The sequence below is a fragment of the Amblyraja radiata genome, chromosome 14 (genome assembly GCF_010909765.2).
Source record: "Amblyraja radiata isolate CabotCenter1 chromosome 14, sAmbRad1.1.pri, whole genome shotgun sequence".
NCBI classification, from domain to species: domain Eukaryota; kingdom Metazoa; phylum Chordata; class Chondrichthyes; order Rajiformes; family Rajidae; genus Amblyraja; species Amblyraja radiata.
Window position 1 is genome coordinate 35642368 of NC_045969.1, and position 14745 is coordinate 35657112.

At 42.2% G+C, this 14745-nt stretch overlaps 1 protein-coding gene across 1 annotated transcript in view; it reads right to left on the reverse strand.

The window, feature by feature from the left end:
* Window positions 1-14519, reverse strand: part of epha6 (EPH receptor A6) — a 519829-nt gene extending 505310 nt beyond the window's left edge. The window contains exon 1 of the mRNA XM_033033136.1: window positions 13825-14519. Coding sequence (XP_032889027.1) covers window positions 13825-13906 — 82 coding nt within the window. The 5' untranslated portion in view covers window positions 13907-14519. The remainder of the gene's footprint in view (window positions 1-13824) is intronic.
* Between the last annotated feature and the right edge of the window lie 226 nt (window positions 14520-14745).

Consider the following 14745-nt stretch of genomic DNA (forward strand, 5'->3'; position numbering starts at 1 on the left):
GGAGGGGGGTAAATAGGGAGGGGGGTAAAGAGGCAGGGGGGTAAAGAGGCAGGGGGGTAAAGAGGCAGGGGGGTAAAGAGGGAGGGGGTAAATAGGGAGGGGGGTAAAGAGGCAGGGGGTAAAGAGGGAGGGGGTAAATAGGGAGGGGGGTAAAGAGGCAGGGGGTAAAGAGGGAGGGGGTAAAGAGGGAGGGGGTAAAGAGGGAGGGGGTAAAGAGGGAGGGGGTAAAGAGGGAGGGGGTAAAGAGGGAGGGGGTAAAGAGGGAGGGGGTAAAGAGGGAGGGCAAGGCCAACTTGTTCTATTTGATCTTATTTGATTGTGCACACCAGGTTGATTGCATTTGTGGAAACACGTGAAGGTTGCAATCTCCCACCCCTGTCCCATTGTGATGTCATATGTAAATGAGATCCATTGTGATTGGACGTTTGTGACATCAATGAAAAGTGCTGCAAGTCTCCCATTGAAAAGCAGTTCTTTTTTTTAAATAAACGATTAAAACTTTAAAAATCGTTGGTAATATAGGTCGGAATGCGACGGGAAGATGTTTATCCCATCGAGGGGAAAAATGTGACTAGCATGTGTGAAAATGGGAAGGCTGTGGCCAACTGTTTTGGAAGAAGATACAAATTAAGATTAAAAGAAAGCCAATACAACCCTGCATACACACAGAAATTGAGAATATTGAGAACAAAGGGAAGAGTTTAGTATATACTAAACCAAGTGGGACCAGTAAGGTCCCGTCCTTGGGGGGGGGGGGGGGGGGGAGCACACACACACTAACCACCCCCCTTGATATCATATTAATGTTATTCATTCACTCCTTTTGCCCTATCCACTCGCACATACCCCCAACCCGCAGGGAGGGGGGGGGGAGAGAAGAGGGGGGGGAGAGAAGAGGGGGGGGGGAGAGAAGAGGGGGGGGGGAGAGAAGAGGGGGGGGGGGGGAGAGAAGAGGGGGGGGGGGAGAGAAGAGAGGGAGGAGAAGGAGAAGGAGAGGGAGGAGAAGGAGAAGGAGAGGGAGGAGAAGGAGAAGGAGAGGGAGGAGAAGGAGAAGGAGAGGGAGGAGAAGGAGAAGGAGAGGGAGGAGGAGGAGAAGGAGAGGGAGAGGGAGAAGGAGAAGGAGAGGGAGAGGGAGGAGAGGGAGAGGGAGGAGAGGGAGAGGGAGAGGAGAGGGAGAGGGAGAGGGAGAGGGAGAGGGAGAGGGAGAGGGAGAGGGAGAGGGAGAGGGAGAGGGAGAGGGAGAAGGAGAGGGAGAGGGAGAGGGAGAGGGAGAGGGAGAGGGAGAGGGAGAGGGAGAGGGAGAGGGAGAGGGAGAGGGAGAGGGAGAGGGAGAGGGGGCAGAGAGAGGGGGCAGAGAGAGGGGGCAGAGAGAGGGGACCCGAGCCAAGGACCTGACCCGGGGGGAGGGAGGGAGGGAGGAAGAGAGGGGGGGAGGGGGAGGTTGGTGGGTGGAGTAAAGGGCGGGGGAGGAGAGGGGGGGGGAGTGGGGGGAGCAGCGGTGAGGAGCGGGGGGGGGGGAGCAGCGGGTGGGAGCAGCGGGCGGGAGCAGCGGGTGGGAGCAGCGGGTGGGAGCAGCGGGTGGGAGCAGCGGGTAGCAGTGGGGGGAGCAAGCGTCAACCAAAGGACTGCAAGTTCGGCGGTGGGGGGGGGGGGGTGACGTCACTCGCAGCACATGGAACACAGCACAGGCTGTGCACAGCAGACCCATTGTGATGTCTTCAGCAAGACCATCTTGTTTATTTTAACATTTTTATCGGATTTGTGAACATTTTCATAAATAACTCGAGAAATAAAGCACAAATTTTTCAGATAAGCCGATTTCGAGCTCCAGGGGGTAAATCTCTACCGGAATATGTAAAAATGTTACCGTTACTGCGTCGTTTTTTCGAGAAGAAGTGACAACACACAAACAAATAAATACACAAATACACACACACATCTGAGATCAGAGTTATAAGGATATGATATAGATATAGAATAGATATAGATATGATATATGATATATGATATGATAGATGTCACGACTTTACAGAGGATATTTATATTTTACTGAGATGATTCCTAGGCTGAGTGACTGGATTCATTTTGAGAGATTAGCAGAGCTGATTTTTTTCTCCTTACTGTAGAGGGATGGCTAAAGGCCAAATATAAATCTGCCAGAGTAGATGTGAGGTTTTAATAGAGCAAACAGGGGAAACTTGTTTCTTCAGGCAAGTCAAATGATTTATGTTAACTTAAAGAATTAGAGAAGAAATTAGAAACAAATCGTCTCAGCGGGTAACGGTGGCCTGGGATAAAGCATCTAATACATGATGGTGTTAGATTTTATTGAAACATTCAGAAGACAATTGGGCCTACTTGAAGAAACAACTTGGAGGGACAAAACGTCAAGGCTGAGGCAAGGAGCTAAAGTGGTAACAAAATTTTAATATTATCACATACCCACTTCCTTTCAGAATTTCCTTTTGATTCTGCTTCCACAACCCATTTAGGTAGCACACTGCAAATTATTTGATTATATTGTTAATCATCTTTAGCTTGTATCCTTTGGTTGCCGAGTCTCTTTCTAAAGAAAATTTTCTGTTTACCAACAAATGTCCGAACCTTAAACACAAACATGTTCAAAAGATGGCAACCAAAATGTTTTCTTTTCTAAATTCTCTCTCAGAAAATGTGGCTGAAATCAGGCACAAATCTGTAGGTGAACTAGGATTTCTAACCATGGACGTCATAGAGTAACAGATTAATATAATCAAATCTTCTTGCGTATGGCATGCACAACCTAAAGTTGTAGATCAAGGATAGACATCCAGGCCAGGACAGCATCAGTTACAAGGTGGATGGCTTTGATGCCCCCAGGGAAAAGCCCTGGGCAGTCATTCACGATGTGTGGGATGGTCTGGTCTGGATTTTTTTTTCAGATTATTTGATTATTTGCACAAACAAATAATCTGAAAAAATAAAGCAACTTTATTTTATTGAAATGAATATGACAATTATTTTTGGATTGATGTGACTTGCAATGACCCCTATTCAATTTAAGTAAACAAAGTCAAATGACCTTTTCATGTTACTTTGACATTGCCCGACTCCCAGATTATTAGGAAAAATATCAAGGTTTTAGAGGATGAAAAACTGCATTCACTTTGAGAGTACTTTAGTAATGTTTCATCCATTTTTTTAAATACTTCCAAAGTTCTTGCAGTCTCCATTTCAACTGCGGATTCTGGATCTTTGTGAGGATAAAGAATCATAATTACAGGTAGATATGATTTGAGCCATACAGCGATAGCCCTGCCGTTTTAAACATATATATTTTTAAAAATTGCAACACAGGATGCAGTTTTGTTCACCAAGACTGCACTGATTATTTGAAAAATATTTACTTCATCTTTGCCCGCAAATCATTTTACTTTAACTATTCTGAACAAAATATGAGATTGGGTTATCACACTCCAATTTGTCCATGGAGAAAGGGGGGTTCAGTGTTGGCCGATTCCAACTAATGACCATCTAGTACAAAGCATATTTATGAACTCTAATCCTTTAACTTCCTACCCATGTTTCTGCAATTCCTTTAAAGCAATCTTCAGCCTGAGCACTTCCAATGCTCCCCTTCACCTTACATTTGAAAATCCACCCAGTGAACACCCACTGTTATTCATTGAACTAAACACTCGTTAAATTTGTCAGACATGACATGTCTAATAAATCCACATAGGCTGTACTTTTTTATTAAAAATACCAGTTTCATTTCAATTTAATCCAGATTACAATCTCCATAAAACTGCTTGCAATAGGGGAATACAAACTTTCCTCTGACCAAAATAATCTATATTTGCTGCAACAAGCAATCCTGCATCAAGATAATTGAACATATCACACATTTCTAAACATCCTGCTTCCATTATTTTTAGTGTTTTATTTCCCCACTTTAAATTAGTTCATTTTAAATTATTAGAAAATAAAATGTCTCAAATACATTATGAACTGAAACAAAACTATGCATGGAAAACCTTTGTTACATTATAGGCTGTGCCTTATAAACTAATAAAAACAATAATAGCTTCACGGTATGTTGCAATATTGAGTTCAACACAACTACCACAAGAACATTAACCTTTCCACTATCAAGATGCATTTCAGCACAGTGTTTAAGATGGCTGATGTTAACCTATATTATCATCTACACCAGTAACAGAAAATGCTGGAAATATGTGAAGAGAGATAAACAGTCAACCGCAAATCATGGGAGGTCATCAATCTGAAGCATTGCCTTTATTTCTCTCTGAACTGTTGTCTCACCTGCCAAATATTTCTACTATTTTGTTTTTATTTCAGTTTTCCTGCTTTTTAACAACCAGCTATATTGTTTGGATCCTTGTTTTATTTTAAATTTTAAAAAAAACATTACAGCTTTCTTGTAACAAGAGTTGATTCATCCATCAATATATTTAAAGTGGGCAACTTTGCCGGCATTGTTGGTTTTGTAATATATCACCCATTTGCGTCTAAACATTAAAGAAGTGGCAATTGACAAATCCAAGACAGTCAGTTTTGTACAGTCTAGCTGAGTTACACATTTGCTTGTGCTATACATCTAAGGCCAACAAAGGTACTTATCTCAGCGGGTGCAGCAGCATCTATGGAGCGAAGGAAATAGGTAACGTTTCAGGCCGAAACCCTTCCGGGTTTCGGCCCGAAACGTTGCCTATTTCCTTCGCTCCATAGATGCTGCTGCACCCGCTGAGTTTCTCCAGCATTTTTGTGTACCTTCGCTTTTCCAGCATCTGCAGTTCCTTCTTGAACACAAAGGTACTTATCTGTCCACCTTTCCTGCTTTGGCTCATTAAGTTTTAGTTTTAGAGATACAGCTTGGAAGTATGCCCTTCGGCCCACCAATTCTGCAATCGACCACAATCACCCGCACACAAGGTCTATCCTAAACACTGGAGACAATTTACAGAAGCCAATTAATCTACAAATCTGCACATCTTTGGAATGTGGGAGGAAACTAGAGCACCCGGAAAAACCCCACTCGGTCACAGGGAGAATGTATAAACTCCGTACAGAGAGCACCTGTAGCCGGGATCAACGTCCAGTCTCTGGCGTTGTAAGGCAGCAACTCTACTGCTGTGTTGCTTTGTCGCCCTATCCCGATTTCTCGTGGATTATTAATTGATTCGAGTCACCTTGATCAACATAACCAAGTCATCCTGTATTCTCAACTAATCTCCAGCATGGAAACAGGTCCTTCGGCCCACCAAGTCGATGTCGAACACCGATCACTTGTCACACTAGTTCTATGTTATCTCACATTCGCATCCACTCCCTACACACTAGGGGCAAATGATAGAGACCAATTAACCTACAAACCCGTCTTTGGGATGTGGATGAAACCGGAGCGACTGGAAGAAACCCGTGCGGGCACAGGGAGAACGTACAAGCTCCACACCGACAGCACCCGGGGTCAGGGTTGCACCAGGTGCTGTGAGGCAGCAGCTCCACTCATAGCGCCACTGTGCCACCCATAATAGTAATCTATCCAATTACAAAAAAATGAAAGTAAAGGTAATAGGGAACAGATAGCACAGCTGCAAGTATTTTGGGCAATAAGCTTTGTGATATAGAACAGATAAGTTCCTTTCTCCTTAACAGCAAGAAGGCTCAAGGAAGTTTCAGGATTGCACAGCAGAGGATGCAACAAACATTGAAAAGACTCATACCTAGCTCCCCACGCTGCCAGCTATAGAAGCGTTAGCAATGCAATTGTGGGCACAAAGCCAAGCAGAAAATAGAAAAAAATAGTTCAGCTGCAAAGACCGACGTTAAAAATGATTCTGAAAAATTCAATTGCTGCACAAGGGTTTTCTTGAAGCTCAAATTGCTTCATTGGTATATTTTGGATTAAAAGAAGAGCAGCCAAATATGAAACTATACGTTCGGCACTTCCACTTCATCCGGCATTTGATTTATATACCAATTTCATTGATCACAAAAACTGACAGAAAGGATAAACACCTTTCTTTAATGTTTGTAATTAAACCTCAGAGCTAAAAAGGCGTTTCTGCACTTTTTAAAGAAAGATGGCTATGTAAACCAGTTTAATAAGTGGGGGACATTACCTAGTCCATCACAGGTACTGATCGAAGGTATCTACACGAATCACTGCCTCAAGAAGGCAGCTAATATCAAAGACTTGTTTCACCTTGACCATGGTCTCTCCTCGCTACTACCACTAGAAGGTACAGGAGTCTGAGAATCATTACCTGCAAGTTCAAGAACAGCTTATAGACAATTGGTGCAGGAGAAGGCCATTCGGCCCTTCGAGCCAGCACTGCCATTCAATGTGATCATGGCTGATCATCCCCAATCAGTACCCCGTTCCTGCCTTCTTCCCATATTCCCTGACTCCGCTATCTTTAAGAGCCCTTTCTAGCTCTCTCTTGAAAGTATCCAGAGAACCTGCCTCCACCGCCCTCTGAGGCAGAGAATTCCACAGACTCACAACTGTCTGTGATAAAAAGTGTTTCCTCGTCTCCGTTCTGAATAGCTTATCCCTTATTCTTAAACAGTGGCCCCTGGTTCTGGACTCCCCCAACATCGGGAACATGTTTCCTGCCTCTATCGTGTCCAAATCCTTAATAATCTTATATGTTTCAATAAGATAACCTCTCATCCTTCTAAACCCCAGAGTGTATAGAAACATAGAAATTAGGTGCAGGAGTAGGCCATTCGGCCCTTCGAGCCTGCACCGCCATTCAATATGATCATGGCTGATCATCCAACTCAGTATCCCGTACCTGCCTTCTCTCCATACCCTCTGATCCCCTTAGCCACAAGGGCCACATCTAACTCCCTCTTAAATATAGCCAATGAACTGGCCTCGACTACCCTCTGTGGCAGGGAGACCAGAGATTCACCACTCTCTGTGTGAAAAAAGTTCTTCTCATCTCGGTTTTAAAGGATTTCCCCCTTATCCTTAAGCTGTGACCCCTTGTCCTGGACTCCCCCAACATCGGGAGCAATCTTCCTGCATCTAGCCTGTCCAACCCCTTAAGAATTTTGTACGTTTCTATAAGATCCCCTCTCAATCTCCTAAATTCTAGAGAGTATAAACCAAGTCTATCCAGTCTTTCTTCATAAGACAGTCCTGACATCCCAGGAATCAGTCTGGTGAACCTTCTCTGCACTCCCTCTATGGCAATAATGTCCTTCCTCAGATTTGGAGACCAAAACTGTACGCAATACTCCAGGTGTGGTCTCACCAAGACCCTGTACAACTGCAGTAGAACCTCCCTGCTCCTATACTCAAATCCTTTTGCTATGAAAGCTAACATACCATTCGCTTTCTTCACTGCCTGCTGCACCTGCATGCCTACTTTCAATGACTGGTGTACCATGACACCCAGGTCTCGCTGCATCTCCCCTTTTCCTAGTCGGCCACCATTTAGATAATAGTCTGCTTTCCTGTTTTTGCCACCAAAATGGATAACCTCACATTTATCCACATTATACTGCATCTGCCAAACATTTGCCCACTCACCCAGCCTATCCAAGTCACCTTGCAGTCTCCTAGCATCCTCCTCACAGCTAACACTGCCCCCCAGCTTAGTGTCATCCGCAAACTTGGAGATATTGCCTTCAATTCCCTCATCCAGATCATTAATATATATTGTAAATAGCTGGGGTCCCAGCACTGAGCCTTGTGGTACCCCACTAGTCATTGCCTGCCATTGTGAAAAGGACCCGTTTACTCCTACTCTTTGCTTCCTGTTTGCCAGCCAGTTCTCTATCCACATCAATACTGAACCCCCAATGCCGTGTGCTTTAAGTTTGTAAACTAATCTCGTAGTTTGTATAAGCCCAGCCGCTCCATTCTCTCAGCATATGACAGTCCCGCCATCCCGGGAATTAACCTTGTAAACCTACGCTGCACTCCCTCAATAGCAAGAATGTCTTTCCTCAAATTAGGGGACCAAAACTACACACAAAACTCCAGGTGTGGTCTCACTAGGGCCCTTTATAACTGCAGAAGGACCTCTTTGCTCCTATACTCAACTCCTCTTGTTATAAAGGCCAACATGCCATTTGCTTTCTTCACTGCCTGCTCTACCTGCATGCTTACTTTCATTGACTGATGAACAAGGACCCCCCAGATCCCATTATACTTTCCCTTTTCCCAACTTGGCACCATTTAGATAGTAATCTGCCTTTCTGTTTTTGCTGCCAAAGTGGATAACCTCACATTTATCCACATTAAACTGCATCTGCCATGCATCTGCCCACTCACCCAACCTGTCCAAGTCACCCTGCATTCTCATAGCATCCACCTCACAGTTCACACTGCCACCCAGCTTTGTGTCATCTGCAAATTTGCTAATGTTACTTTGAATCCCTTCATCTAAATCTTTGATGTATATTTTAAATAGCTGCGGTCCCAGCTCCGAGCCTTGCGGTACCCCACTATTCACTGCCTGCCATTCTGAAAGGGACCCATTAATCCCTGCTCTTTGTTTCCTGTCTGCCATCCAATTTACTACCCATGTCAGCACTCTACTCCCCAATACCATATGCCCTAATTTTGCCCACTAATCTCCTATGTGGGACCTTATCAAATGCTTCTGAAAGTCCAGGTACACTACATACACTGGCTCTCCCTTGTCTATTTTCCTAGTTACATCCTCAAAAAATTCCAGAAGATTAGTCAAGCATGATTTCCCCTTCGTAAATCCATGCTGACTCGGACCGATCCTGTTACTGCTATCCAAATGTGCCGCTATTTCATCTTTTATAATTGACTCCAGCATTTTCCCCACCACCGAAGTCAGGCTAACTGGTCTATAATTTCATATTTTCTCTCTCCCGCCTTTCTTAAAAAGTGGGATAACATTAGCTGAATCTATAGAACATTGGAAAATTATCACCAATGCATCCACGATTTCTAGAGCCACTTCCCTAAATACCCTTGGATGCAGACCATCAGGCCCTGGGGATTTATCAGCCTTCAATCCCATCAGTCTACCCAACACCATTTTCTGCCTAATGTAGATTTCCTTCAATTCCTCCATCACCCCAGATCCTTTGGCCACTAGTATATCAGGAAGATTGTTTGTGTCCTCCTTAGTGAAGACGGATCCAAAGTACCTGTTCAACTCATCTGCCATTTCCTTGTTCCCCATAATAAATTCACCTTTTTTCATTCAGCTTATTTCCATTAGTTTCTTGGGCCACACTGCACAACCCTAACCGCAACCCTACCTCAGCGCCAAACCACTGCACCACTTTGTACATCGATGGTTGCTCTAGGCACTTTGGTTTTTGCACCATCATGGTGTCGTTTACTTCAAATTACTGATAATTTATGGTATATTTGAACCTTCTGAACCTTCTGAATTTTGTAGTTGGAAGGGCAGTACTCTGCATATCGCCAACTTGGACAATTTTAACATTTCTATCAAGCCAATTAATCAAGCCGATTAACCTACAAACCTGTACGTCTTTGGAGTGTGGGAGGAAACTGAAGATCTCGGAGAAAACCGACGCAGATCATGGGGAGAACGTACAAACTCCATACAGACAGCACCCATAGTCGGGATCGAACCCGGGTCTCTGACGCTGCATTTTGCTGTAAGGCAGCAACTCTACCGCTGTGCCACGGTGACTGCCTATTTATTTGTTGTTGTTGCGCAACATGTGCTCGTAAAGCTGCAGCAGGCAAGAATTTCATTGCTCCGGTTCACATTCCATGCAAATGACAAAATGTTCTTGACCTCAACAAACTTTTAAAACTATAACTCCCTGCAGGTTGCAATCATTTGACCCCTAATTGAAGACGCAACATAAAAAACTGTGCAACAGAAGCATTACAAAAACAATTTCCCACAGTTCCATTTAGGGAAGTCAAATTTGATATGCGAATAGATGGGGTAAGTGCACAGTCTTTTGTCCAGTGTTGGGGAATCAAGAACCACAGGACGTAGTTTGAAGTCTAAGGAGGGAAGATTTGATAAGAACCTAAGGGGCAACTTTAAAACAAAAACACAAAAGGTGGTGTGTATATGGAACAAGCTGCCAGAGGAGATAGTTGAGGAAAGTATTATCCCAACGTTTAAAAGACATTTGGACCAGTACATGGACAGTACAGGTTTAGGATATGGGCCAAACGCAGACAGGTGGGACTAATGTAGATGGGACATGTTGGTCAGCCTGGGCAAGTTGCACCAAAGGACCTGTTTCCACACTGTATGAGTCGATGACTCTAAATGACTTATTTTAATGAATCTGGTGCTATTTTAGGGTGCACTTAGGAACCCCAATGTCACTCAAAATTTACATTGTGCTACAACTCCATACAATGAATCCTGATTACATAGATTTTTAAAACATATCAATAATTTAAAATGTTAAACATTACCACTTACAATCAGTCAAATTCATGGAATTTTTTTCTCAGCCCCAATACTAAATGTAAACTGTTCATAATTAATGGATTTTTTCATACAAAAAAGGTTCTACTTGTACTCTTCAGAAACTACGCAAATATTGGTCATCTTAATTTTCTTTGTGACATGGCTCTTGCAAAATAAAGGCAGCAAAGATGGATGGTGTATGTAGTTCCAAATACCGTGGAACAATAGATGCCATGTTTCAGCGACCAAATTCAATCTATTCTAATTCCAAATTTGATTATTCAAGATCCACCGTACTCAGTTTTGAAATGATTACAATATTTCACCAATCTCTGAAAGGCGACTGAAATAGTGCCATTATTTTGCTGATCCATGTAAATGATCAAAAATCTCTGAAAGAATAAAACTTGCAGAATGTCCAAATTGAAGAATGTTTTTTTAAGAAGTACTAAATTGTTGTTTAAGACTGCAATTTACTGCATACGTTCAGCAAATGTGCCATTTCCCCCCCCAACATTCTGAGCCATAGTTTGACCATTTAATCACTTTAGCCATTATTGAGACTTGCCATTCCATAGAAAATTTATAATTTTCAGCTGCAAGTTTGTTGAAAGTATTGCTGCGTGGGACAAAGGACTTCTGGAGCCAAACTCAACAAGGAAAAGTAACTATGCAGCTTCTTTTCCAATAAGAAACCGTGAAATTATCATTCTAAGGATTAGAAAAAATGCATACATGCGAGCGATGAATGACTGCTCAATCACATACGATGAGATTAAAGGGAAAAATAATTTTCATTGCGCAAAAGAATGATGCCCAACAATTCTAACCTCAAAGCCAAGACTCCAGAATTTTAATTGTTAGTTAACAATCTATAGATCTTGACAAGCCAAAACAAAAACTTACCATGTTGGTAATTGATAGATGAATTAAAATTGCCAATTTAAAGACAATTTTTCCTTCATCTTTCGCACATAAGTAATGCACACCACTCAATCTATTTTAATATGTGGTAGTTTGCAAGTAATTATTGTGCTATTTAACAGAGATTTGGGTAGTTCAGACTTTTGTGTTTAATTGCCTAAGTGGTTTTCAAATGAAGTTGTTTTTGCATTTTCACATACATAACTCCTATGTCTTATAATAAAAACCGCTAACTTCACTATTACTTTAACATAGAAATATCATTAAACTGAATAAATTAATGAACATAAATCAGTAAATTAAGTCCACTGATGCTTTCTAAATATTTTATGGTTATAACAATAAATAACTGCGCATTCTATTCCTGTGCCTTTGTTTGACTTGAAATGTTTTGCCACCCTCTAGCAAATCGTGGGTTTCAGTATCAAAACAGTTAGAGCAATTTATGACAGATGTGACACTTTTATCATAATAACAACGAAAGCAATATCTTTTAGCTAGGTTTTCAGATTACTTTGTACGTCACATTTGTCCAATCTTTAGCAAGTATTATTGCAACTTATCAAATGAAAACTCATGTAATTATAAAATCCTTGCCCTAAATCCATAACCAATTGCAGACATTACTTTCTGAGGTCTATTGTACATTAGTGCCTAAACCTGAAGACAGACAATTTAAAGTTAAATGTTACTTTATTGGGGACCACCTGGAGTACTCTGTTGGCTATAAGAATTTACATTTTGCAGGTTGCAGTATTAAATCTAACTGTGTCTTTGTAGTTAATCATATTGACGTTTTAGTTCCAAGGATTAATTTCCTAAATAAATCAATTAACCACTAAAATTTAAACGGTTATATTCTTAATTAAAGGAGACTCATTGGGACTCTTATTAGTTCAGAAACTACTGATTTTAACTACATTAAGGAAATAACACTTAAAAACATTAAATAGATTTTAAATGCTATTTAAATATATAAATTTAGTTATTTAAATATATCAATTTACATGTTGTACACTCACCATGAAACAGAAAGCAACACCACCACGGGAATGCCAAACTAAAATACTTTGCGATAGTTCGTGTAGTATTTTGCTTTCTTCTGTTGCGTTGATGTAAACATTACTTTGATTCATACATTAAAACGTGCACATTTAGCTATGATATGTTGTATTGGAATTATGACATTAAATAATGTATTGGTTAATTTCAGAGGAAAAGATAAATAGTTATTGTCCCCTGTTAATGCATCTCTGCAACACTGCCCATAATTTTGACCCAAACCTTGCTCTAATTTCCAGGGATTGTCACATCAAAATCAACATTAAGGCTTATTTTAGCACGACCCAATCTCAATTTTATTAAAATTGTGTAAAGCCGCCGAGTGATACCATACACTTATTTCCTGAATGCAGCTGCCGTCGCTGTAGTAACCTTGCAGTTGTCATTTACAAATGATAAACTTTAAAACTAGTTTAGCGCACTCAAGAGATATTACGATGTAAAATGTTTATGATACAATCGTTGGTCATCATCACTCAATCTCGAAGGATGTCGACCCTGTTCTCTAAATATTCGCGGTAAACGGATTATGGTTTAATCTCGGAGTTTTATAAAGATTGAATCATGAAGTACTTCGATGTGGGCCTTCAGCAGCAAGGCCGACAACTATAATTTAAATTTGCTGTTATACTAACCTTTAATTTCATTAGCCAACCCATGGTAAATTAATACCAAAGTAGTTTAAAACTATTTTAAAATTATATATATATATATATATATATATATATATATATATATATATATTTAAACGGCTCTATCCTGAACACTATCTAATCCGCAAACAATGCTGCATGATCAATTAGGTCGATATGATGCATTACAAATAGCTTAATCGGGAAATGAACTGAAATTGCAACACACGCCAATTTGTTACATTTTGAGGAACCGTCTGCAAAATAAAAATTGCAATGTTTTAAACACCGAATGATTGCCCTACTGCCCACTGTTGAAGTTAAAGTACAACTCCAAGTGCGATTTCAGAGTTTATAAATAAACACAGCCTGTGTTATCAAACTCATTGCATTTCAGGCTCAAACATCTGCAGTTTCTTGCGTGTGTGTCTCTCTCTCGCTCTAACTCATTACCATTTTGCATCAGTTCAGCTCCAACTTGTGGAAAGGTGTTATTTTCAGATACAATAATAGAAGATTGAGAAGGTCCAACCTTGCGGTGGATTATTGAGAAATGAAAGGGGGTGGGGGGTGGAGAATACGGTTTACAAGAATAAAATTAAAACACGGCTGTGGTTGCAATTGTAAAATAAAAATCCTTTTGGTCACTTCAAAGAATAGTAACCCCCCCCTCCCTCTGGCCACTTTAACAGTGGGTTGCAAGCGAGAGCCCAGGGGCCGGCTGCCGGCTGAGCTGCGAAAGTTCAAGATGCTGTTGAGTGGCTGTCACTTTGCCCGCCGGCGCCCTCTCTTACCTTCGGTGGGAAGGTGACTGTCGGCGTTGAGTACCCGGTGAGAGAGAAGCAGGAAGATGCCGAAGCCGACGATCAAAACCATCCTTCAGCGCGCTCAAACGAAAAGAGGGAGAGAAAACCCCAAACCCTTCTCTCTTGTGTTATTTGTTCCTCTCTCTCTCTCTCTCTCTTCAGCACTGCCTCCGAGACGAGCGGCTGCGGCCGGAGAGACAGCGAGGCACCAGGTAGGCCCGCCGACTGTCCGAAAAATTGTTTGAAGGAAAGAAATAATAAATTAATAATAAATAAGAGAGAGAGAGAGAGAGAGAGAAGAGTTGCTGCGGCTGCCCTCCTCCGGTTGTCCGCTCACGTCCAGACTGACAGAGCCATCGTCAGTGGGTGTTGCAGTCGCTGTAGCCCTCGGTCTCCGGGCCGGCGGCGGCGGGCGGGCGGTCACTCGGCGACCCGGCGCCCCTTCCTCTCAACACCGGCCATTAGGCGGGAGAAACAAATCAAACCCCCACGCCTCATAAATCCTTGCACTTTAAAAAAAATCTCTCTCTCTGGTGGTTGCACGATGGTGATAACACTATGATCCTGATGGTGGTGATGAGAAACAAAAGTATTAACTGTCTCTCGCCGATGTGTGGGGAAAAATAATAAAAGTCTTCGTTTTTTTAAATGTGGTGTCCCCGGGTGGAGGGGAAGGGGGGAGACCGAGCTTTGAGGGGGGGTGTTGTTGCTCGCAGCCTCTCCTCAGGCGAGCCAGCCACACATTGACAACTTTCCGCAGCTCACTCGCCGCTCACACTGGGTGGAACTTGCTATCTCTCTCTCTCACTCTCTCTCTCACTATCTCTCCCTCCCTCTCTCTCCTCTTCAAACATCAGCGGTAAGAAACAAGGTTGGCGTTTGGCATTCTCTTGTTTTTCTTCTTCCCTT